Here is a 24,273-nt window from a genome sequence, read left to right as displayed (position 1 = left end):
TGTTGCTGTTCAATAAGGGGGAAAGCAGAGCTCTTTTATGCGTTTCAATAATGTTTACTACTCACTCTGTTTTCAAATTCAAATTGCAGCTCTTCTTACAGCGCATAGTGGGGCTCTTAATCTACAATTTAGCATTCATGTACTTCCATTTCCAAGAGTCATGTTAATTAATTAATTGTTCTTGGGATATACTTCTTTTATTTCCATATCATGTGCTACGTTGTCTTGCTTTTTATTTAAATTTAAATTTTTCCTATGATAGATTAATGACATTTAAGTTTCGTTTGGATAGGAAGGAAAGAATATATGAATGAAAGATTCTTTAAAAAAAGTAATTTTTTTGAAGAAATTTAATCTATTTGTCCTAATAGTTTTGACTCAATTATAATTGCACAATCTCTAAATTTTAATATAGTGCAATTTAGTCCCTATAATTTTGATTCGATTGTAATTTAATTTTCAAATTTTAACTCAATGTAGCTCAATCTTTATATATTATATATTGTGATATTTGCATCAAATTTGAAAAAAATTAATCTTTAAACTTTAATTTATTACAACTCAATTCCTATAACTTTCTGTTGTAATTTAATTTTTGAATTTTAACTTGATGTATCCCGTTCTTATATATCATACATACACTATGATATGTGTAAAATTAAATTTGAAAAAATAAATAAAATTTTGCAGGTTATATTGTTGGCTCATGCAATGTGTGGCTGTGGCGGATGATGGGTGTTTGTGTTTTGACTTGAATAAGAAGTAAGACGAAGGAGGTTGGAATACTGGGAGAGAGGATCATTGATCGCTGAACCTTTGCAAGCTCGCAATATGATGTTGGTCTTTTTCTTAAAAGGAAGCTCTTATTTTTCTTTTGTTGTGTTTTGGGCTTCTTTTGCTTTCTTCTTCCGTCAAGTTGCTTTTCTTTTTTGTAAATTTAATTTCTTCTTCCATCTTGTTTCTTGGTCGGGGTTTGAATCCATGACTTCTTAGTATATCAAAAGTAATGTGACTACCAAGCCATTTAGTCATATAATGCAAAGAAAGATATATGTAACAAAATAAATGCAAGTGTTCAAGTGTAAATAAACATGTGAAATTTAACAATTTACAAGTACAATTTAGTAATTCACAATAAAAATTCAATGATTTACATGTAATATAATGGAATTTACAACTCCAAATGCAAGTGTTTATGTGTAAATAAACAAGTGAAATTTGAATATTTACAACAAAAATTCATGGATTTATATTCCAAATTCGACGATTTACAAGAAACATAAGAGAATTTACAACTTCAAATATAAGTGTTTGAATGTGAATGAACAAGTGAAATTTAGTAATTTATAACAAAAATTCAACGATTTACAACTCAAATTTAGATATTCATAAGAAACATAAACATTACAAAACTTATAAAAGAATTCACAACTTCAAAAGTTTTGCTAATTATGGTACCGGAGCTTCTATTCAGGGAGGCTTCACTACTTTCGGCCACATTAAGTAAAGACCAGCATTTTTTTATTTTTGCTAATTGAGGCTTGGTCGAATAAAAAAAAAAATGTAACGTTGTATTAGAATTAATTACATATTGCCTATATTTAATTTCTGTTTCTTTATAATGCTAATGATCTCAAGTTAGCTTTTACCCATTTTGTGTTCATCATATACATTGTAATGTAATTATATTATAATTTTTCACAACAAATAAGATATTAAAATATGGTTGGTAATATAAATAAATGTTACGTGGACAACATATTGTTAATAATACAATTCTCCACATACAGTCTTCATTTCTTCTAGCTCCCCACGCACACACGTGTATGTCGAAGCCTTTGATAATTAACTCATAACTTCTATATATTTAACAGATCATAATAAATAAATTCACAAGTTAAAAAGAAATAAATCTAGATATTTGAAGCACAATTTAAATTAATGCACAATGCATCTAAGGAGCATAATGAAATTCACAACACAAATGAAGTCTCCCTGAACATAAGCTCCGGTGCCTTAATTAGCAAAACTTTTGAGATTGTGAATTCTCTTATAAGTTTGGTAATATTTATGTTTCCTGTGAATCTCTAAATTTGAGTTGTAAATCACGGAATTTGCAAATTTCTGAATTTTACTTATTCATTCACAAACATTTACACGAATTCTCTTATGTTTATTGTGAATCACCGAATTTAGGTTATAAATTCATGAATTTTTATTGTAAATCTTTGAATCTCACTTGCTTATTCACACATAAATACTTGTATTTGGGGTTGTGAATTCTATTATTTTACTTGTAAATCGCCGAATTTTTATTATGAATTGCTGAATTTCACTTTTTTGTTTACACTTCAACACTTGTATTTGTTTTGTTACATATATTTTTCTTTGTATCATGTAATTAAATTGTTTAGTTGGCTTGGTGGTCACATTAATTTTGGTGTGCCAAGGGTTCATGGGTTCAAACCCCCCTAGCTACTTAATTTTTTTAAGAAATCCTCCAACCATCGAAGTCTAGTAGCCGGTCACTGGAGCTTTGACCTATAGCATCGGTCACCTGAGCACCAGCAGCTAGAGCTCTGGCTATAGTTAATATTTATTTTTTTTAAAAAAAAGGGGGTAGTATTATAATTTTATCCTTAAATTTTAATTTCATTTTGGTCCAAGAGGGTTGACTGAAGTTTTCAAATATTTTGGGGGTTGACTGATATTAATTGGCTACAGTGGTTTTTAAATGAAATTTTTCCTTAAAAAATATCTAATTAAAAATTTTAAATTTACATCATTTAAATTAGATTTTAAATTGTCCAAATTTTCTCATAACGATAAACGAATGGTGTTCATTCGGTTATGATGAGTATCGAACCAGTACCGTACTTGGGCTACAGGCCCCAACTATATGATCCTTTAGGGTCTTTACCATGTTGGCCTTAATTTAAAAGACAATACTACAGCTTGTATAACCAGTTCTTAAGTCTAAACTCTAAAGTCCATATATTGTTTCAACAACATTTATTAAAAACAGAAAAAGAACAAGTTTCTTTCAAGAACTTTGGAGTAATTTCTCATAAGGCATCTTTTCTCAAAATAAAAAAGAAGATATTTTTCAACTTGAGTTGTTTCAAATTTTCATATCGTGACCCACATTTTCAGTTAGTTTGGAACCTCTTCTCTTCCCTCCTCTTTTTTTTTTTTTTAAAATGTTAGATTGACATATTTCAATAGTTTAGATTTTAGTTTTTTGTAAACTATTTATAAAAAATTTTTAAAAACATTTAGTGCACTTGCAAACCATTAGAATTAAATTTTAATATAGCTTGTAATTTATTATTTATTAGATTTTAATAATAATTTTAAAAAGAGTTAAATCTGAACCTATAAAATGTTAATCTAATGGTTAAAAAAGAAAGAAAAGGAAAGAGGATGAGAAGGAAAGATGAGAGGTTTCAAACCGTATTTTCAGTCCTTTATGACATCAAATATTTGATTTCTTACTAAAAAAAGTCCAAAGGTAACCTCCATCAAATAATGTATTGAATTTATTCTATTTTCTATATATAGGTTTTAGTTATCTTCAAGCTCATTTTGCCAATTACAGCTCATATATATTTGTATTAGATTTTTTTTTTTTAAAAATTGATACTCATAAAGTTGAAAAATCAAAGTCTGTTGTTGGATCTTGTACTACTATCATTTGTCTTACAAATGAATGGTCCTAAATTACTTTCCGACAACGAGTTGATTTTTTCCTCAACGTGTTCCACACTTTCAAAGATGCTTTTAAACAAGAGTATTTGACTTTAGAATGCTCCACATTTTCAGTCTTTATGACATCAAATATTTGTATCAGATTTTTTTTTTCAAAAAGAAATGATCCTCATAAAGTCATAATGTATTGCACCTTTTGAAAAATCAAAGTCTTCGGATAAGTACTACTACCTCCTGTCTTTAATATAAGACTCTGTTTGACTTTTATTTTGGTCCTAAATATAAGACCCCAATCCACTTTGTCTCTCTATTTATGTATTTTTTTCAAGGTAGTCCTTCTAATAATATAGTTCTAACCAATATAGTTGATTAGTAAGGATATTTTAGAAAAGACAACACCTATTTATTACAAATAACTAACTTAACTTCTTTCCTTAATTTTTTCAAATTAGTCAACTGGATCTTATAATTAGGACCGGAGGTAGTATTTGGCTAACAAATGAATGGTCGCTAAATTAATTTCGGACAGCGAGCTGATTTTTTCCTCAACGTGTTACCCACTTTTAAAGATGTTTTTAGGTAAGAGTATTTGACTGTAGAAGAAAATATAAATTTTAATTGGGAGAATTATTAAAAAGTACTGTCAAAAAAGAAATACACTGACTAAAAAATATACGTGTTTTTTTTTAAAGTAATCTTAAAATATACAAAGTAAATATATAATGAGAATTTTATTTCAATTTATGTGAAATCACATTTGTTAAGTACTTTTTGACAAACCAAACACTATCTAAATATCTTGTAATGACAAGTTTTAATATAATAAATAATGACAGCAGTTCAAATTGTTCATTTGTCATTAAATTTTTTTAATATTTAACTATTTATATTCCCTTCCTAGAATCTTGAAACCTCATATTTACTCACGTAATTATTATTATTATTATTATTATTAATACTTGCTATTGTTGTCGGGAACAATGATAATTGTATAGTCACCCAGTAGTCCGTCAGAGTGATGAGTTAAAATAGTGTTTATGTCTTTTATATAAGTAAAAAATTAGTTTATTTATTTATCTATAATTTTTTGAAACTTTATTAGTATTAATTTTTATGTGGGTATTTATTTATAATTTTTTGAGAGATTTTTTTCATAATTTTTCTGGGAAGCTAAGACCTGTTTGGTATGAGGCAGAAGGATTGGTATTGGACTACTGGTAACTTGGCATTGACGTTGTTAATTTAGGGGGGTTTGGAAAACTGTAAAAATACTTTTTAAAAGTACTTTTTCACCCATCGAGACAAATTCTTCTAAATCACTTTTGAAATTATAGTTTCATTTATACCCAGACACCCCTTAGTCTCTCTGTTTTTTTTTGACCTGAATTAATTTAGTCAAGTTTGGCACGAGTGCTTTAGCAGTCTTGGCATTGGAAAACCAGTCCTGGGATTGAACATTTTCAGACCAAATTACCCCTCAGCCCGTCCCTCTCGCTGTGCATTGCTCTCATGAATAAATTGAAGAGTGGGTGAAGGAAGAGATCAAAAAGAGAAACTGTGGGAGATGCTTCGAAGATGGAGGCCATGGATTGGGGGAGAGAGTTGCAAAGGGTCTCTTTCGTCAATCGCACATGTGTCTTCTTTTGGTCAGCGTAGTTGCTGGCTGCAATCACTCTGTAAACAGTGAGCCCGCAACCATAACTCGAGAGTAGCAGTTTAGGAGATATGGGTAATTTAGGTTTTTCATATTTTGAATTTTATTTTCTTTTCTTTTAGTTCATCAATCCCATGAGTAACCCAAAATATACCAGACGATAATTTTTTTTATTTGATTAACTTTTTCGAGGACTAGAGTGTTTGTCGGTATCAACAAGTGTTTTTCAGAATTTGAATTTGTATTCTTTTCCTTATAAGAATGCGATAACTTCTCATATTAATCAACATTCGACATTCAATAGCTTGAATGTAATTTTAAATCTCAATCCCCGTACCAATCTCAATCTGACTCCCATTCCCTTGAAATTCACTCTATCATACCAAAACGTGCCTATAGTCTAAATAAAATAGGAGGATCAATATTAGTTTAGGATAACTGGTGTTCATAAAAGAATAGTTTAAGAACTAAAATGTCCTAAACCCAATTAAAATGAAGTGACTGATGCAAAAATAGCTAACACCCAACATGCTTCTCACAATATAAAATACAAATTTAGTATTTTTGTTATTCTTTTCACTACTGACTAAATTCTAACTTGTGACAGAAGTCATATTTCAATCATGCATTTAGCCTATCATTGTCAAATACATTACTTAGATGAATTAAATAAAAAAAATCAAGATGCTCAATCCATTAATTGCAACTTTTTTTAATAACAATAACTATATGGTGTTTGTTTCGTTGTGAGGAGGATCAAAAGTCTAAACTCTTCATGATCCTTTATGGTTTTTACCATGTTGGCCTTAATGTAAAGGACAATACTGCAGCTAATGCACCCAGTTGGTCTAAAGCCTAAACTCTAAAGTCCATGTAATGTTTCAACAGCATTTATTGAAAGAAGAAAAAGAACAATTTTCCTTCACGAACTTTGGACTTTGGAGTAATTTCTCACAAGGCATCTTTTCTAAAAATTCAAAAAAAGAAGAAGATATTTTTCAACTTGAGTTGTTTCAAATTTTCACATCGTGCTCCACATTTTCAGTCCTTTATAACATCAACTATTTGATTTCTTACTTAAAAAAATTCAAAGGTAACTTCCATCAACTAATGTATTCAATTAATTATATTTTCTGTATACAGGTTTTAATTATCTTCAAGCTCATTTACCAATTATAGCGCATATATATTTGTATAAGATTTTTCTCAAAAAAGTGATCCTTATAAAGTCATAATGTATTGCACCTTTTGAAAAATCAAAGTCTTCGGATCTTGTGCTATTTGGCTAACAAATGAATGGTCGCTAAATTAATTTCCGACAGCGAGTTGATTTTTTTCCTCAACGTGTTCCCCACTTTGGAGATGTTCTTAGGTAAGAGTATTTGACTGTAGAAGAAAATATAAATTTAATTGAAAGAATTACTCTATAATGACTGGAAAATCTTACAATAACTAAAAATGGTTTTGGGAATTGAAACTCATGTTCTTCTCTAGACAAAAATAAGGTAAGGAGCTTCAACGTAATTTTAAATCGCAATTCCACTACCAATCTCAATCCCACTTTCCTCCTTTGAAATTCACTCCATCATACCAAACAATACCTAATGGTCCAAATAATTAATGAATATGTAAAGAAGGATCAACATTAGTTTGGGACAACTGGTGTTCATAGAAGAATAGTTTAAGGACTAGAATGTCCTAAACCCAATTAAAATAAAGTGACTGATGCAAAAATAGTTAATACGCAACATGCTTCTCACAATATAAAATACAAATTTAGTATTTCTGTTCTCCTTTTCACTCCTGACTAAAATTGTAACTTCTGACAGAAATGATGTTTTAATCATGCATTTAGCCTATCAAGTGTCAAATATAGTACTTAAATGAATTAAATATAAAAAAAGATGCTCAATGCATTAATTACATCTTTTTTAAAAAATTATAAGTTACAAATGGTACGTTGCATCTAGCGGAAGGAGTTAGTTCCCACAAAGCAGTAATTCAATGTTTGAATCTCTACTAAAAGAGGTACCCATATTTATTGGGGAGAAGAATGTTTCCACTAACTTCTCTCTCCACTTAATTTCTTCATAATTAGATTAACTTCTAATGATTGAGATTTAAAATTGAGTAAAAATATTATTATAATATTAAATATAATAAAAATTTATCATATTAAACTACTTATATATCAAATTTTAACACTTAGTAGTATAAATTTATTTATTTATTTTTTATTCTTTAATACTTAATATTTTAATAATATCTTTATAAAATAAACCTTAACCATTGAAATTTGATCTAATGATGAAAACATTAAGCAGAGAGGAAATGGAGAGAGGGGTTAGTGGAGTCATTCCTCTCCCCATTTAGTGCCGAAGAGTACTTGAAATATAATTACCTCTAATAGAAAAAAAGAAGAAGAAGAAGTTCATCCAATTAAGCTATCATTTGAAATGTTCCATGACAATTTGTCCAAGAAATAAATGGTTCGTAGACTGCAGCATGCAGATTAATTACTTTTCAACGCAATTTGAAAAATGAAAGATTTTTGAAAAACTCATTGTGCAATCTCACATGAAAAACCTTGAGTCCAAAAAAAAAATCTCACCTATAAAACCTTATCATAATTGGATTACAAGCCCCAGCTATATTATCTTTTATGGTTTTTACCACAGTGGCCTTAATTTAAAGGACAATGCTGCAGTTTGTATCCCCGGTTGGTCTAAAGTCTAAACTCTTAAGTCCATAAATGTGTCAACACATTTATTAAAAAAAAAAAAGAACAAGTTTTCTTCAAGAACTTTGGAGTAATTTCTCATAAGGCATCTTTTCTCAAAATAAAAAAAGATGTCTTTCAACTTGAATTTTTTTTTTTCAAATTTTCATTTCGTGCTCCACACATTTTCAGTCCTTTTATAGAATTTAGTTTGATTTGCAAGCTCTCAATATGATGTTGGTCCTTTTCTTAAAAGGAAGCTCTCATCGCAATTATTTGTCGCTGGACAAGTTTTCTTTCGTTCTGTTTTGAGCTCCTTTTGCTTTCTTCTTCCGTCATGTTCCTGTTGGGTTTTTCTTTTCTTTTCTTTCTTTTTCCCTCCCCAAAGCTTATGCACTGATAGGAGGGTTTGACCTTGTAACTTCATACTTAAAGAAGTCTTCATATGAAAGTTTTTGCATTCAGTTGGGATGGAGCACATTATATTGTGTGGTCATTAAATAGTTGAGTATGGAATGCTGATCTTAATTTAGATCATTTAGATCAATTTTCAATAGTTTATTATTTTTCTTTATGTTTTGAATTTTTTTTATTTTCATAGATATAAAATTTAAAGTAAAAAATTCTATAATTGTTACCTCTTTAAAAAAATTACCAACCACAGACTAAAAATTTTAAATTTAAATTGTTTAAATCAGATTTTAAATGGTTCATATTTTATCATAACAATAAATATATGGTGCTTAGAGGATCAAAAGTCTAAACTCTACATGATCCTTTATGATTTTTACCATGTTGGCCTAAAATTTTTAATTACATAGGATCTTGAGGGAACTAAAATTTCAGACGGAATTAGCCACGGAAAATATTTTGTCGGTAATTTCCGTGGCAAATCCGTGGCAAATTCCATCGGAATATTTGCGACGGAATTTCTCACGAAATTTGCCACGGAAATTACCGACGGAATATTTTTTGTGGCTAATTCCGTCGGAAAAAAATTTACCGACGGAATTGATTCCGTCAGTAACTTTCGTGGCAAATCTGTGCCAAATTATAGCGACCATTTGAATGGAAGCTATGGATATCCTGTACAATTTACTTAACAAACAAACGTTTAAGATCTTTAAAGACAGTTGGATGAGCTTAGCTGGCCTCCTTTTCAACAGTAGTGCTTGAAAAACTACTGAAGCATGAACAAGTGGAGTTATCGAACGATAAGATTTTTCTCCTCCCAAGTGTGAAAACGATTTTGATAATTAATATGCGGTTGTAAGAAAATACAAACTTTTCTTCGCTTGGATTTTTCCCTGGAAGGTTCTTCTCCATGGCCTTATTTATCTGCTTCACTCTGCATCAAAGCTGACTGGTGCCTATATTAAGAAGAAACACTACTTACTCAAGTTTCATCAAATGGCTTTCAAGAAGCCATACCCAATTTTGCTATCTCTCTTACTTGCTTTGCTTTGGCATTCTGTAGTCTCTCAAGCTTCCAAGAACATATCCTTGGGCAGTTCACTGACTGCAGTTGAAAATGGCTCCTTCTGGTCTTCACCATCTGGTGATTTTGCATTTGGCTTCCGGAAAATTGAGAAAGATGGGTTCCTACTAGCCATCTGGTTCAACAAAATACCAGAAAAAACTATTGTCTGGTCAGCCAATGGACAAAATCTTGCTCCAAAGGGTTCCAGAGTTGAGCTCACTTCAGATGGTTCTTTCCAGCTCATTGATCCCATTACTAAGGAAATTTGGAGTGTTAGCACTAGAGTTGAAGTTTCTTATGCTGCTATGCTTGATACTGGTAACTTTGCGTTGTTTACTGAAACATCTGAAAATTTGTGGCAAAGCTTTGACCATCCCACCGACACAATTTTACCAGGACAGGTTTTGCATCAACCTGCTCAACTTGTTTCACACTTATTGCCAAATAATCATTCAAAGGGGAGATTTCTGTTTGCACTACAATATGATGGGGATTTTGTGCTTTACGCAACTGATTTCCCAACTGATTCTGTAAATTCTGCTTATTGGAGTACCCGAGTTTTTGGCAGAGACATCTCAGTGGTCTTTAACCAATCTGGTTTTCTATTCGTTCAAAGAAGTAACCAAAGTATAATCCGAAGCCTATCAGCTCTGGAGGACATCCCTGCACAAAATCTTTACTAGAGAGCTGTTCTTGAATATGATGGAGTCTTTTGACACTATTTCTATCCCAAGGGTAGTAACTCCAGTACAAGAAATTTGCCTATGGCCTGGTCAATTCTATCTGTGATGCCTGCAAATATTTGTAACGGAATTAATGGACGAATAGGAGGTGGAGCTTGTGGATTCAACAGCTACTGCAACTTTAATGGTACGAATAAAAGTTGTCATTGTCCAATTGGTTATAGCATTATTGATCCAAATGATGTGATGAAAGGATGCAAACAAAACTTTGTTCTACAAAGTTGTGATGAAACTTCTTCTGAAGCACACCTTTTTGATTTCATTGAGATGCCTCATATCGATTGGTCAAATTGTGACTACGAATACTTCAAACCAGTAAGTGAAGATTGGTGTAGACAAGCTTGTTTAGAGGATTGCCTTTGTGTGGCTGCTTCTTTCAACGATGGGGCATGTTCCAAGAAGAACCTACCTCTCTTTAATGGAAGGTTTGATTCATCATTCCCAGGGAAATCTCTAGTCAAAATAAGAAAAGATAATTCCTCTACTCTGGTTCGTGGAGATATTAATCCAAAGAATGGCAAATCAAAGTTATTTGTTATTGGCTTGATACTTTTAGGCAGTTCAGTATTCTTGATCTTGCTCCTGGTGGTGGCAGTTTGTGGGGTTTTATATTGGTTTTGCTGTACTAATCAAAAGGTTCCCAAAACAAGTCGATTTGTGTCAAACATGACTCTTAGAAGTTTCACTTACGAAGAGTTAATGGAAGGAACAAATGGGTTCACAGAAGAATTGGGCCGTGGTGCATTTTCTACTGTTTACAAAGGTGTTTTGCCAGACATTCCAGGAAACCTTGTTGCTGTTAAAAAACTCAAAATGGTGAATGAAAGTGAGAAGGAATTTGAAGCAGAAGTCAGCGCAATTGGTCAAACACATCATAGGAATCTGATGCAACTTTTGGGATTTTGCAATGAAGGTGAGCACAGGCTGCTTGTCTATGAATTCATGAGTAAGGGAACTTTGGCAAGTTTTCTTTTTGAAGGCAAAAGGCCAAGCTGGTATCAAAGGGTGCAAATTGCAATAGGAACAGCTAAAGGACTCTTGTACTTGCATGAAGAGTGCAAATCTCAGATTATACATTGTGATATCAAACCTCAAAATGTATTGCTTGATGACTCTTACACGGCTAAAATTTCAGATCTCGGTTTGGCAAAGCTTTTAAAGATTGACCAGACTGTAACTACAACGGCAATTAGGGGAACTAAAGGGTATGTTGCGGCTGAGTGGTTCAAAAACAAGCCGATTACCATGAAGGTGGATGTTTATAGCTTTGGAGTTCTATTAGTAGAACTCATTTGTTGCAGAAAGAGCTTTGATGTGAATGTTGAAGATGAGAATAAGATGGTGCTAATAGATTGGGCATATGATTGCTTTCACCACAGGAGATTGGACCTATTAGTGGAAGAAGATAAGGAAGCTCAAATTGACATCAGGAGTGTTGAAGAGTATGTGAAAATCGGTATCTGGTGCGTTCAAGAGGATCCATCAGCAAGACCCTCGATGAAGCAAGTTGTACAAATGCTTGAAGGATTCATGGATGTGCCAAATCCTCCTAATCTAGCATCCTTTGCAAGTGAATGTTAGGCCTTCCAGCAAATAAATATCATTTACTTTCTCTATGTATCTTTTAGGAGTCCAAGTTCATCAATGATTTATGCTCTTGGTGCTTGATAAACTTGGGTATGTGAGTGACTATGCATTGCCCTCTTTGTTATGAGGAAGATGAGAATAATTATGAGAGTGTGAACTTTTTTTTCCAAAAAAAAAAAGAGAAGAAAAACTAAAATATTGTCATGTTTCTTAAATGACTTGATTTATTGTGTTTTGTTGCTTAAATGAAGAGACATGACTCTTGTTTAATCAACCTCTTAATGAAAGGACCAATATTACGAACACAAGGCAATAGGGAGAGTTCATCTCAAAAGACAAGATTATTGGGTGGTAAAACCTCTTGAACTTATAAATCTCACTTTTCTTAATATAGGCCTCATAACATGATGTGTTTGTGTAATGTTTGTTAACGTAGGCTTTAAGCCCAATGATATGCTTAAAATTGTTCTAGGGATGCCCATTGCGTTAGAACTTTCTTTATATTACAGATTGTCTAAGTTTACGTGTTTTATTGATAAGGTGTTACGCCTCCACTCATATGCTAGTTGCACACCCCATTAAAATGGATTTAGTGGCACATATGAGATGAACAAGCTTAATCACAGCAGAAACCATAGTCCATACACAGACACCCACTATTCATCACACATCTCTATCCCAATAAACCAAAAGCCCACAGACACTCAAGGCCTTGATCACGGGAAAAAACAGAGAAGCAAATTTTATAAAATGATTACTTCAAACCTAAAGGCTAGACTAATAATGGAGTGGTAATGAGATGGCTGAAACTTAGCTTTGAGGGAACGGATTGAGAGTAGAGAATGCATTGAGAGTCTAGTACAAGATGCAAGACATGGATGTGGAGAAGCGAGAGCTAACATTCAAGCCACACGGCATGGGCAGGTAGGTTCTATTCATTTTATCTTGAACATAGAACGAGATATGAGACTTGAGAGCTTCCTTTTCATGTTTAAAGTTGGACTCTTGCATGAAAAATGCAGCATTCAAATTATAGGCTGTGACATCGAGATTCAAAATCTCATGTTGATGACTCTTACTCCCTTTAACTACGTACAATAGCTATAACGGGAACTAAAGTATACATTGCATATGAATAGTTCAAAAATACGCCCAGTACCGTGGAAGTGAATGTTCACATCTCTTAAGAGTTTTGTTACTGAAACTCATTTGTTGAAGAAGGAACTTTGACATGAATGCTGAAAACGAGAAAGATGGCGCTGAAGATTTATTGCGCATGCAATTGCTTGCAAGATAGGGAACTTCATTTGTTTCTTGAAGGACTCATGTTTTTACCAAATGTCCCTGATCGACCATGCAATTTCCATGTCCAAAGCCTTCTTAATAAATTCATGTTTTCTAGTGATTATGTTCATCTAATTGGTCTCCAAAGCTTGCATTGTTGTCCCTGTGACCAAAACAAAACAAAAGTCATTTGTTTCAACAAACGGAGCCAAGTGAACTGAACTGGCGTATCAGTTTTTACTTGTCTTGAATTGAACTCAAACCTTGTTACAGAAATATTTCACAAATGTACCGGACTTTTCTGAGATCTCAGACGCTTTTACAATTAAATCTTCAATAAGATCTCTGATAGAAATGGAAGATGCAAAGAACATGCCTCCTTAGAAAAGTTAAAATCTTGCATTCCATGAGGCCAGCAATCAGGGGATACTAAAGTCATTTTTCCTTGGACATATTTGGCTTTAGTAAAACTAAAGGTTGATGAGACAGATTCTTCAGAGAAGCTTGCATGAAGCAATGATCAAACAAACAGAAATCCAAATCTGTTAACTGATTTTGTAACTGCATAATGTAGTCTCAGTTTTTGACATCATATAAGGGTCTGTTTGCCAGGGCTTTTGTGGGCTCAAAAGTAGCTTATTTCACTTATAAGCTCGATTGGAAAATTGTTTGGTATTTGGCTGGGCTTAAATAAAAAAGGAGCTTATGTATTTTAAGCTGGGAAATGTACGTTCTGGCTTAAGCTCTATTTTCTGGCTTATTGGATCACTTTAAGAGCTTATACGTTCTTCCTTTTTAAATATCTTCCATAATTTACAACCATTGGCAGTAATTTTTTTTATTTTTCTTGTATTTTCAATTTTAATTTGCTTATTAAAATTTACTTTTTTATATTAAATTAAATTAAATTTATTGTGTTATTTCAATTAATTTTTTTTATCATGTTTCACTTTATATTTAAAATATTTTTTATGATTTTTTTAAGTTTTAAAATTTAATTCACTCATTAAATTTGACTTCTTCATATTAAATTATTTTAATTTCATTGTATTATGTGAAATCATTTTTTCAAATCATGTTTCATTATTTATTAAAACTCAAACCTATTTTGGTTATTTTATAACCAAACTTACTTTTACTCAACCATAATCCAAACAACCTTTTACCAATCTCACTTTTGCAAACTAACTTCTCTAAATTCCAATCCAAACATAATTCAGCTCATCCAATTTAGCTTTTACCCATCTTCGTTTCTCTATAAGCTACTTTTTTAATAAGACATTTTTCTAATCACTGATACAAACGAACCCATAAATCAATTCTCTGGTCAATATAAGGAAAGCAAAAAGAAGGGATTTAACCCTTTGATGAACCTCATAATTGTTGTTCTTTACACATACTCGCCATGCAAATAAGCAGTTCTCGACCTCATATACAAAGGGTAACAAAATTTAGCAGAAAGCTTCATTATCTACAAAGACGAACTAAAGTAAAGTGTAAGTGATACTCAAATTGACTCTGTAGACATGAAACCAGATTTGAAGTGAGAACAACTAGAATGCTTTAACAATAGAGACGACCTAAATCCCACCATGGAAATATCCAAATCAAACAGCATAATGACATCTTCCAATTGGTATCCTCCCATCACAATGGGATATTCTGGGTTCAATCCTCCATCGACAAACCCCAAACACATCAATTTACGACTCAACTGCACCATTGAATTCCTACCATATGTCCTCCACTTTACTAGCTCACTCTGCAGCACAAGATCAATCACCGGCACATTATCAACCCCCTTGGAGCTAAAACAGATATTGGGTATATGATTGCTTTCACTATAGGAGATTGGACATATTAGTGGAAGATGATGAGGGAGCTCAAATTGACATGAAGAGGGTAGAAAAGTATGTGAAGATCGACAAATGGTTTATCCAAGAGAATCCATTAACAAGACCCACCATGAAGCAAGTTGTCCAAATGCTTGAAGGATTCATGGATGTGTCAAATCCTCCTGACCTGCCATCCTTTACAAGTTAATGATAAGCCTTCCAACAAATAAATATTCTATACTACCCCGATTCTAAATGTGAGATCTATTTTGTAGTTACATTATAAACTAGATCTTACATTTAGGATCAATAGTATTTTTTAGTGTATCTTATAAGAATCTAAGTTCATTTTATTGTACCAGTTTATTTTAAGATTTTGTTGTGGCTACATATAATCAAAATTGTTATTCCATATTACTAGTAGTGGCAGCTGGAGTTGTGGTGATTTGCGATAGATGGATTTTTTCACACAAATAAAAGTTAATTTCAGAAATTTCTGAAGAACTTCACAAGAATTAAGCCATTTTGTGAGACTATTTTGTCTTTTACTTATTTATGTGATCATATCTGTCTCCCTAATTATATCAAGCTACCAACATACTTTTGAACAGCCTAATTTGAAGGATCAAATATATAAGCAAAATTTAATCTCGTATTTGGAATTTGTATTTTAGAAAATTTATATTTTGTCCATTAGCTCCAAGACTATTGGTGGTTGTCCTGCTTCCCAATTTATATTTAAATGTTATATTACTCATTCACACCTAATGTAGTTTGTGAAGAACAAGCAAATAAATGATCCCTTTGAAAACTACTTAGAATCAAAATCTTCTTCCAAGTCCGAATTGGATGATCTTCAAGATGAGTGGTTGTAAACGAATTCAAATAAGAAATACTATTTTTAGTCCTAAATATAAAAGCTAGTTTTTAATATAAGTTACATTACAAATTAGCTGTTATATTTTGGACAAGAGGTAAAAATTAATTTTAACTAACTTCCTTAATTTATGTAAAATTATTAGTAGGTTCTCACAACACGTGTAAGAGGGAGCAAGATATACACACATATTACTTTGATCCTTACTATAAGTCACTAGTAACTCATTCTTACATGTTAAAGAATGCAACAAATTGATAAAAATTTTCAAATTTATCTTTATGAAAGTTTTCTCCTTGTACATTTACAAATCATTCTCATTACTTTTTTTCCCCCATTTTTCTCTCTTTTCAAGTACAATTAAAAATGAATAAAGTTGAAAACTGATTAGTAAATAATCTACAGGTAATTTATATTTAGGATTAAAAAAAATTTCTTTGTGCGGCTGCTTCTTTCAATGATGGGGCATGTTCCAAGAAGAACCTACCTCTCTTTAATGGAAGGTTTGATTCATCATTCCCAGGGAAAGCTCTAGGCAAAATAGGAAAAGATAATTCCTCTGCTCTGGTTCGTGGAGATATTAATCCGAAGAATGGTAAATCAAAGTTATTTATTATAGGCTCGATACTTTTAGGCAGTTCAGTGGTCTTGATCTTGCTCTTAGTGGTGGTAGTTTGTGGGTTTTTATATTGGTTTTGTACTAATCAAAAGGTGCCCAAAACGAGTCGATTTGGGTCAAATTCATCTTAGGATTTTTACATATGAAGAGTTACTAGAAGGCACGAATTGATCCTCAGAAAAATTGGGTCGTGGTGCATTTTCTATTGTTTACAAAAGTGTTATGCCAAACCTTCAAAAGAACTTTGTTGCTGTTAAAAAACTAAAAATGGTGGATGAAAGTGAGAAGGAATTTAAAGCAGAAGTGAGTGCAATTGGTCAAACACACCATAGGAATCTGGTGAAACTTTTGGGATTCTGCAATGAAGGAGAGCATAGGCTACTTGTATATGAGTTCATGAGTAAAGGACTTTAGCAAACTTTCTTTTTGAAGGCAAAAGGCCAATCGGGCATCAAAGGGTGCAAACTACAGTCGGAACAGCTAAAGGACCCCTGTACTTGTATGAAGAATGTACCACTCAAATTATCCATTGAGATACCAGACCTCAAAATGTGTTGATTAATGACTCTTGTACAGCTAAAATTTCAGACTTTGGTCCAGCAAAGCTAACGAAGATTGACCAAATTGTAACTACAATAGCAATTAGGGGAACTAAAGGGTATGCGGCATTTGAGTGGCTCAACCATAAGCCAATTACTACAAAAGTGGATATCTATAGCTTTGGAGTTTTGTTGTTGGAGATCATTTGTTGTAGAAAGAACTTGGATAGGAATGTTGAAGATGAGAATTAGATGGTACTAATAGATTGGGCATGGGATTGCTTTCAATGTGGTAGATTTGACTTGTTAATGGAAGATGATGAGGAATCTCTAATGGACATGGAGAGGGTAGAAAAGTATGTGCAGATCAGTATTTGGTACACTCAAGAGGATCCATCACTAAGACCTACCATGAAGCAAGTTGTGCTTATGCTTGAAGGATTCATGGATGTGCCAGGACCTGATGTTCTACAATCTGTTGCAAGTTAAAGGTAAGCCTGCAACACCCCAAAAAAAAAAAACAAACAAAACAAAGGATATCATGTTGATTTTATTTTTTTGGTATTGTTTCGTCCATTTTAAATCCTTAGGCTCCTTCAATGTTTAGCAATCATTTAGTGTTGTTGTTTAATAAGGGGGAAAGCAGAGCTCTTTTATTTGTTTCAATAATGTTTACTACTTACTCTGTTTTCACACTTCAAATTGCAACTTTTCTTACACGGCATAGTGGGGCTCTCAATTTACAAGCTGCATTCATGTACTTCCATTTCCAAGAGTCATGTTAATTAACTGGTCTTGGGATACACTTCTTTTATTTCCATATCATGTACTATGTTGTCCTGTTTCTTATTTAAATTTAAAATTTTCCTATTACAGATAGATTAATGATATTTAAGCTTCATTTGGATAGGAAGAAAAGATATATATATATATATAAATGAATTTTTTTAAAAAAAATAGTAATTTTTAATAGAATTTTAATTTTTTTGTCCCTATAGTTTTAACTCAATTATAACAGCTTATAATCTCTCAATTTTAATATAGTGCAACTTAATAATTTTGATTTGATTATAATTTAATTCCTAAATTTTGATTTGATGCAACTCAATCTCTACATATCATATATTGTGATATGTCCATTAAATTTGAAAAACTAGATACTCAACCAGAAACAATTTTTTTGAAAATTTTTATAATTTCAGTATAACGGTTAACAACTTTTGTAATGATATTAACAACTTCAGTATAACAATTAACAACAGGTTTTTTGGAGAAATTTAACAAATTCCGGCGACCGGAAACAATTTTTTTGAAAATTTTCACAACTTCAGTATAATAGTTAACAACTTTTGTAATGATATTAACAACTTCAATATAGCAATTAACAACAGTTTTCTGGGAAATTCAACAAACTCCGGTGACCAGAAACAATTTTTTTGAAAATTTTTACAACTTCAATATAACCGTTAACAACTTTTGTAACGTTATTAATAACTAGTTAATAACAGATTTTTTAGAAAATTCAACAATTGGTCGCCGGAGCTCCGGCGGAGGAAAACAATTTTTTTGAAAATTCTTACAACTTCAGTATAACGATTAACAACTTTTATAATGTTATTAACAACTTCAATATAGCAATTAACAATAGGTTTTCTGGAAAATTCAACAAGCTTCGGTGACCGAAAACAATTTTTTTGAAAATTTTTACAACTTCAGTATAACGGCTAACAACTTTTGTAATTATATTAATAATTTCAGTATAGCGGTTAACAACAGGTTTTTGAGTTTGTTAACGGCATTACTGAAGTTATAAAAATACCACTTTTTGTGAATTTTTTGAAAAACTTGTTGTTAACTACTATATCGAAGTTGTTAACCGTTATACTGAAGTTGTAGAAATTTTCAAAAAAACGTAATTGTTAACGTTATACTGAAGTTGAAAATTTTTACAACTTCAATATAACGGTTAAAACCTTTTATAATGCTATTAACAACTTCAATATAGCAATTAACAACAGGTTTTCTGGAAAATTCAACCAGCTCCGGTGACCGGAAACAATTTTTTTGAAAATTTTTACAACTTCAGTATAACGGTTAACAACTTTTGTAATTATATTAACAACTTCAATATAGCGGTTAACAACAGGTTTTTGAGTTTGTTAACGGCATTATTGAAGTTATAAAAATGCCACTTTTTGAATTTTTCAAAAAACTTGTTGTTCACTGCTATATCAAAATTGTTAACCGTTATACTAAAGTTGTAAAAATTTTCAAAAAAAACTTAATTGTTAACGTTATACTGAAGTTGAAAATTTTTACAACTTCAGTATAATGGTTAAAAACTTTTATAATGCTATTAACAACTTCAATATAGTAATTAACAACAGGTTTTTTAGAAAATTCAACAAGTTCCGGTGACCGGAAACAGTTTTTTTGAAAATTTTTACAACTTCAATATAAAGGTTAATAACTTTTGTAAATATATTAATAACTTCAGTATAGCGGTTAACAACAGGTTTTTGAGTTTGTTAACGACATTACTGAAGTTATAAAAATGCCACTTTTTGAATTTTTCGAAAAATTTGTTGTTAACTGCTATATCGAAATTGTTAACCGTTATACTGAAGTTGTAAAAATTTTCAAAAAAAATGTAATTGTTAACGTTATACTGAAGTTGAAAATTTTTACAACTTCAGTATAACGGTTAACAACTTTTATAATGCTATTAACAACTTTAATATAGCAATTAACAACAGGTTTTCTGGAAAATTCAATAAGCTTCGGCGACCGGAAATAATTTTTTTTGAAATTTTTTACAACTTCAGTATAACGGTTAATAACTTTTGTAATTCTATTAACAATTTCAGTAGAGCAGTTAACAATAGGTTTTTTGAAAAATTCAAAAAGTGACATTTTTATAACTTCAATAATGCCTTTAACAAACTCAAAAACCTGTTGTTAACCGATATACTAAAGTTGTTAATAAGGTCATAAAAGTTGTTAACGGTTATATTGAAGTTGTAAAAATTTTCAAAAAAATTGTTTCCAGTCGCCAGAGTTTGTTGAATTTCCCAGAAAACCTGTTGTTAATTGCTATACTGAAATTGTTAGTATTATTACAAAAGTTGCTAACCGTTATACTGAAGTTGTAAAAATGTTCAAAAAATTATTTCCGGTCGCTGGAGTTTGTTGAATTTCCCAGAAAACTTATTGTTAATTGCTATACTGAAGTTGTTAATATCATTACAAAAGTTGTTAACCATTATACTGAAGTTGTAAAAATTTTCAAAAAAAATTTTTCCCACCGACGAAACTCCTGTGATCAATTGTAGGCCAGTCATCAGAGCTCCGGTGACTACCGCTGCCGGAGCTCTGGTGAGCGGCCGGCCAGTGGGGCTGTGATATTTTAAAAATAATATTTAAAATCAAGGACAATTTGATCTTTTCCTTTCACATAATAATCCCAATTTGGTCTCTTGAGACCAAATTGGGATTTCTGAAATTTAACATACCATTTGGAGATTATTATATTTAAGTAGTATTTTTTCTGTCTTTTTCCCAAGTCTAAACTCTAAAGTCTGTGTAATGTTTCAATAGCATTTATTAAAAGAAGGAAAAGAACAAGTTTCCTTCACGAACTTTGGACTTTGAAGTAATTTCTCACAAGGCATCTTTTCTCAGAATGAGAAAAAAAGACGATATTTTTCAGCTGAATTGTTTCAAATTTTCATATGACGCTCCACATTTTCAGTCCTTTATAACAGCAAATATTTGATTTGTTACGCAAAAAAAAATTCAAAGGTAAACCTCCATCAAATAATGCATTCAATTAATTCTATTTTCTATATACAGGTTTTTATTATGTTCAAGTTCTTTGTATTAGATTTTTTTCAAAAAAGTGATCCTCATAAAGTCATAATGTATTGCACCTTTTGAAAAATCAAAGTCTTCGGATCTTGTACTATTTGGCTAACAAATGAATGGTCCCTAAATCATAATGCATTGCACCTTTTGAAAAATCAAAGTCTTCGGATCTTGTACTCTTTGGCCAACAAATGCATGGTCGCCAAATTAATTTCCGACAGCGAGTTGATTTTTTCCTCAACGTGCTACCCGCTTTTAAAGATGTTCTTAGGTAAGAGTATTTGACTTTACATGAAAATATAAATTTTAATTGAGAGAATTATTATAAAGTACTGTCAAAAAAGAAATACACTATGACAAAAAAAAATCGACTTGTTTTTTTAAAATAATCTTAAAATACACAAAGTAAATATATAATGAGAATTTTATTTCAATTTACATGAAATTATATTTTTAAAATGCTTTTTGGCAAACCAAATACTACCTCCGGTCCTAATTATAAGAGCTAGTTGACTAATTTGAGGAGATTAAGAAAAGAAGTTAAGTTAGTTATTGGAATAAATAAGTGTTGTCTTTCCTAAAATATCCTTGCTAATCAAGTATATTGGCTAGAACTACTCTTGCTAGAAGAACTACCTTGAAAAAAAGACATAAATATGAGAGATAAAATGGATTGGAGTCTTATATTTAGGACCAAAATAAAAGTCAAACAAGGTCTTATATTAAGGACCGGAGGGAGTACTATCTAAATTTGTAACAACAAGTTTTAATACAGTAAATAATGACAGCAGTTCAAATTGTTCAATTGTCATTAAAAATTTTCTGGTATTTAACTATTTATATTCCCTTCTTAGAATCTTGAAACCTCATATTTACTCACGTAAATAATAATAATAATAGTAGTCATGTTTGGTACGAGTGCTTTAGCAATCTCAGTATTGGAAAACCAGTCCAGGGATTGAACATTTTCGGACCCAATTGCCTCACCCCATCCCTCTCGTTGTGCATTGCTCTCATGAGTAAATTGAAGAGTGGGTCAAGGAAGAGATCGAAAAGAGAAACTGTGGGAGATGCTTCGAAGATGGAGGCCATGGATTGGGGGAGAGAGTTGCAAACGGTCTATTTTGTCAATCGCACATGTGTCTTCTTCTGGTCAGCATAGTTGCGAGCTGCAATCACTCTGTAAACTGTGAGCCCACTGCCATAATTCAAGAGGAGCAGTTTAGGAGATATGGGTATTTTAGGTTTTTCATATTTTGAATTTTATTTTATTTTATTTTAATTCATCAATCCTATGAGTAATCCCAAAACATACCAGACAATTTTTTTTATTTGATTAAGTTTTTCGAGGACTAGAGTGTTTGTCGGTATCAACAAATGTGTTTTTTAGAATTTAAATTTGTGTTCTTTTCCTTATAAGAATGAGACAACTTCTCATATTAATCAACATTCAACATTCAACAGCTTAAATGTAATTTTAAATCTCAATCCCCGTACCAATCTCAATCCGACTCCCATTCCGTTGAAATTCACTCCATCATACCAAAACGTGCCTAATGGTCTAAATCAAATATAGGAGGATCAGGATAACGGGTTTAGGATAACTAGTGTTCATAAAAGAATAGTTTAAGGACTAAAATGTTCTAAACACGATTAAAATGAAGTGACTGATGCAAAAATAGTTAACACCCAACATGCTTCTCACAATATAAAATACAAATTTAGTATTTTTGTTATCCTTTTCACTACTGTCCAAATTATAACTCTTGATAGAAGCGATCTTTCAATCATGCATTTAGCCTATTAGTTTCAAATATATTGCTTAAATGACTTAAATAAAAATTCAAGATGCTCAATGCATTAATTGCATCTTTTTTAAAAAATTATAAGTTACAAATAGTATGTTGCATCTAGCGAAAAGAGTTAATTTCCACAATGTAGTAATTCAATGTTTGAATCTCTGCTGGAAGAGGTATCCATATCTATTGGGGAGAAGAATGTCTCCACTAACTTCTCTTTCCACTTAATTCCTCCATCATTAGATTAACTTCTAATGGTTGAGATTTAAAATTGAGTAAAAATAATATTATAATATTAAATATAATAAAAAATTCTCATATTAAACTACTTATATATCAAATTTTAACACTTAATAGTATAAATTTATTTATATATTTTTTAACATTTAACATTTAATATTTTAATAATATTTTACAAAATAAATCTTAACTATTGAAATTTGATCTAATGATGAAAACACTAAGCGGAGAGGAAGTGGAGAGAGGGGTTAGTGGAGACATTCCTCTCCCCATTTAGAACCGAACAATGCTTCAAATATGATTACCTCTAATAAAAAAAAAGAAGAAGAAGAAGTTCAGCCAATTAAGCTATCATTTGAAATGTGCCACGACAATTTGTCCAAGAAATAAATGGTTTGTAGACGGCAGCATGCAGATTTATTACTTTTCAACACAATTTGAAAAATGAAAGATTTTTGAAAAACTCATTGTGCAATCTCACATGAAAAACCTTGAGTCCAAAAAAAAAATCTCACCTAAAAAACCTTATCATAATTGGATTACAAGCCCCAGCTACATGATCGTTCATGGTTTTCACCACATTGGCCTTAATTTAAAGGACAACGCTGCAGCTTGTATCGCCAGTTGGTCTAGAGTCTAAACTCTAAAGTCCATATAAATGTTTCAACAATATTTATTAAAAAAAAGAAAAAGAACAAGTTTTCTTTAAGAACTTTGGAGTAATTTCTCATTAGGCATCTTTTTTCAAAATAAAAAAGATGTTTTTCAACTTGAGTTTTTGTTTTCATATTTTCGTTTCGTGCTCCACACATTTTCAGTCCTTTATGACATCAAATATTTGATTTCTTACTAAAAAAAGTTCAAAGTTGACCCCATCAAATAATATAGAGGAATTCTACGTAACTTGTGCTTTGACAAATAGAAGTCCTCCAAATCATATGGGAGGACCCATATTTGTTGTTGGCTTTCATACGTCTCTTTTCTTTCCAAAACGCGCTCTCTCTCTCTTCTATCTCTCAACTCTCCCTCTATCATTTTGATTTAATTCTCTCTTTCTCCCTAATAAATCTTGTTCCTCTCACTTTAAGTTTTATCTTTCTATTTTATTTTCACATACACTCACTTTCTCTCTTCATTTTTAATTTATTTACTCCATAATTTAAGTAACAGCACTGTGTTTTAAGTTTTAACTGGAGTTAGAAAGTAGCATGACTAAAAACATTGAAATCGAGAAGGTATAACTATTTATCAATATATAATTGTTTCGCCAATTCACTTTTTTGGTACAAGGAGGATTACTTTTTTTGACTAAAATAATAATGCAC

At 31.4% G+C, this 24,273-nt stretch overlaps 2 protein-coding genes across 4 annotated transcripts in view; both read left to right on the top strand.

Moving 5' to 3' along the window:
- LOC114719749 (G-type lectin S-receptor-like serine/threonine-protein kinase LECRK2) overlaps nucleotides 1-24,273 on the top strand; it is a 36,205-nt gene that overhangs the window by 2,551 nt on the left and 9,381 nt on the right. The window contains exons 2-3 of one of the 3 annotated variants that reach the window (XR_003737931.1): nucleotides 90-139; nucleotides 691-891. The exons of 1 other annotated variant lie outside the window; for it this stretch is intronic. The gene's annotated coding sequence lies outside the window, so the exon portion shown is untranslated. Of the gene's footprint in view, nucleotides 1-89; nucleotides 140-690; nucleotides 892-24,273 lie in introns of those variants that run through there. One more of the 3 variants, XM_028905278.1, reaches the window with a different exon arrangement.
- Nucleotides 9,159-12,051, top strand: LOC114719732 (G-type lectin S-receptor-like serine/threonine-protein kinase LECRK2). Its single transcript, XM_028905252.1, has 4 exons — nucleotides 9,159-9,169; nucleotides 9,356-9,447; nucleotides 9,559-10,142; nucleotides 10,296-12,051. The coding sequence occupies exons 1-4, from the start codon at nucleotides 9,159-9,161 to the stop codon at nucleotides 11,883-11,885; spliced, it is 2,277 nt and encodes a 758-aa protein (XP_028761085.1). The 3' UTR covers nucleotides 11,886-12,051.

The sequence above is a fragment of the Neltuma alba genome, unplaced genomic scaffold (assembly GCF_004799145.2).
Source record: "Neltuma alba isolate B1F8T4 unplaced genomic scaffold, ASM479914v2 tig00011941_pilon, whole genome shotgun sequence".
NCBI lineage: Eukaryota > Viridiplantae > Streptophyta > Magnoliopsida > Fabales > Fabaceae > Neltuma > Neltuma alba.
This window is presented reverse-complemented; position numbering and strand designations above follow the sequence as displayed.

Coding starts and splice junctions, on each gene's coding strand:
- LOC114719732 (XM_028905252.1), top strand. Junction 9,448..9,558: donor CTCTGCATCAAAGCTGACTG/GTGCCTATATTA, acceptor GGCATTCTGTAG/TCTCTCAAGCTTCCAAGAAC. Junction 10,143..10,295: donor TTGGCAGAGACATCTCAGTG/GTCTTTAACCAA, acceptor TTCTATCCCAAG/GGTAGTAACTCCAGTACAAG.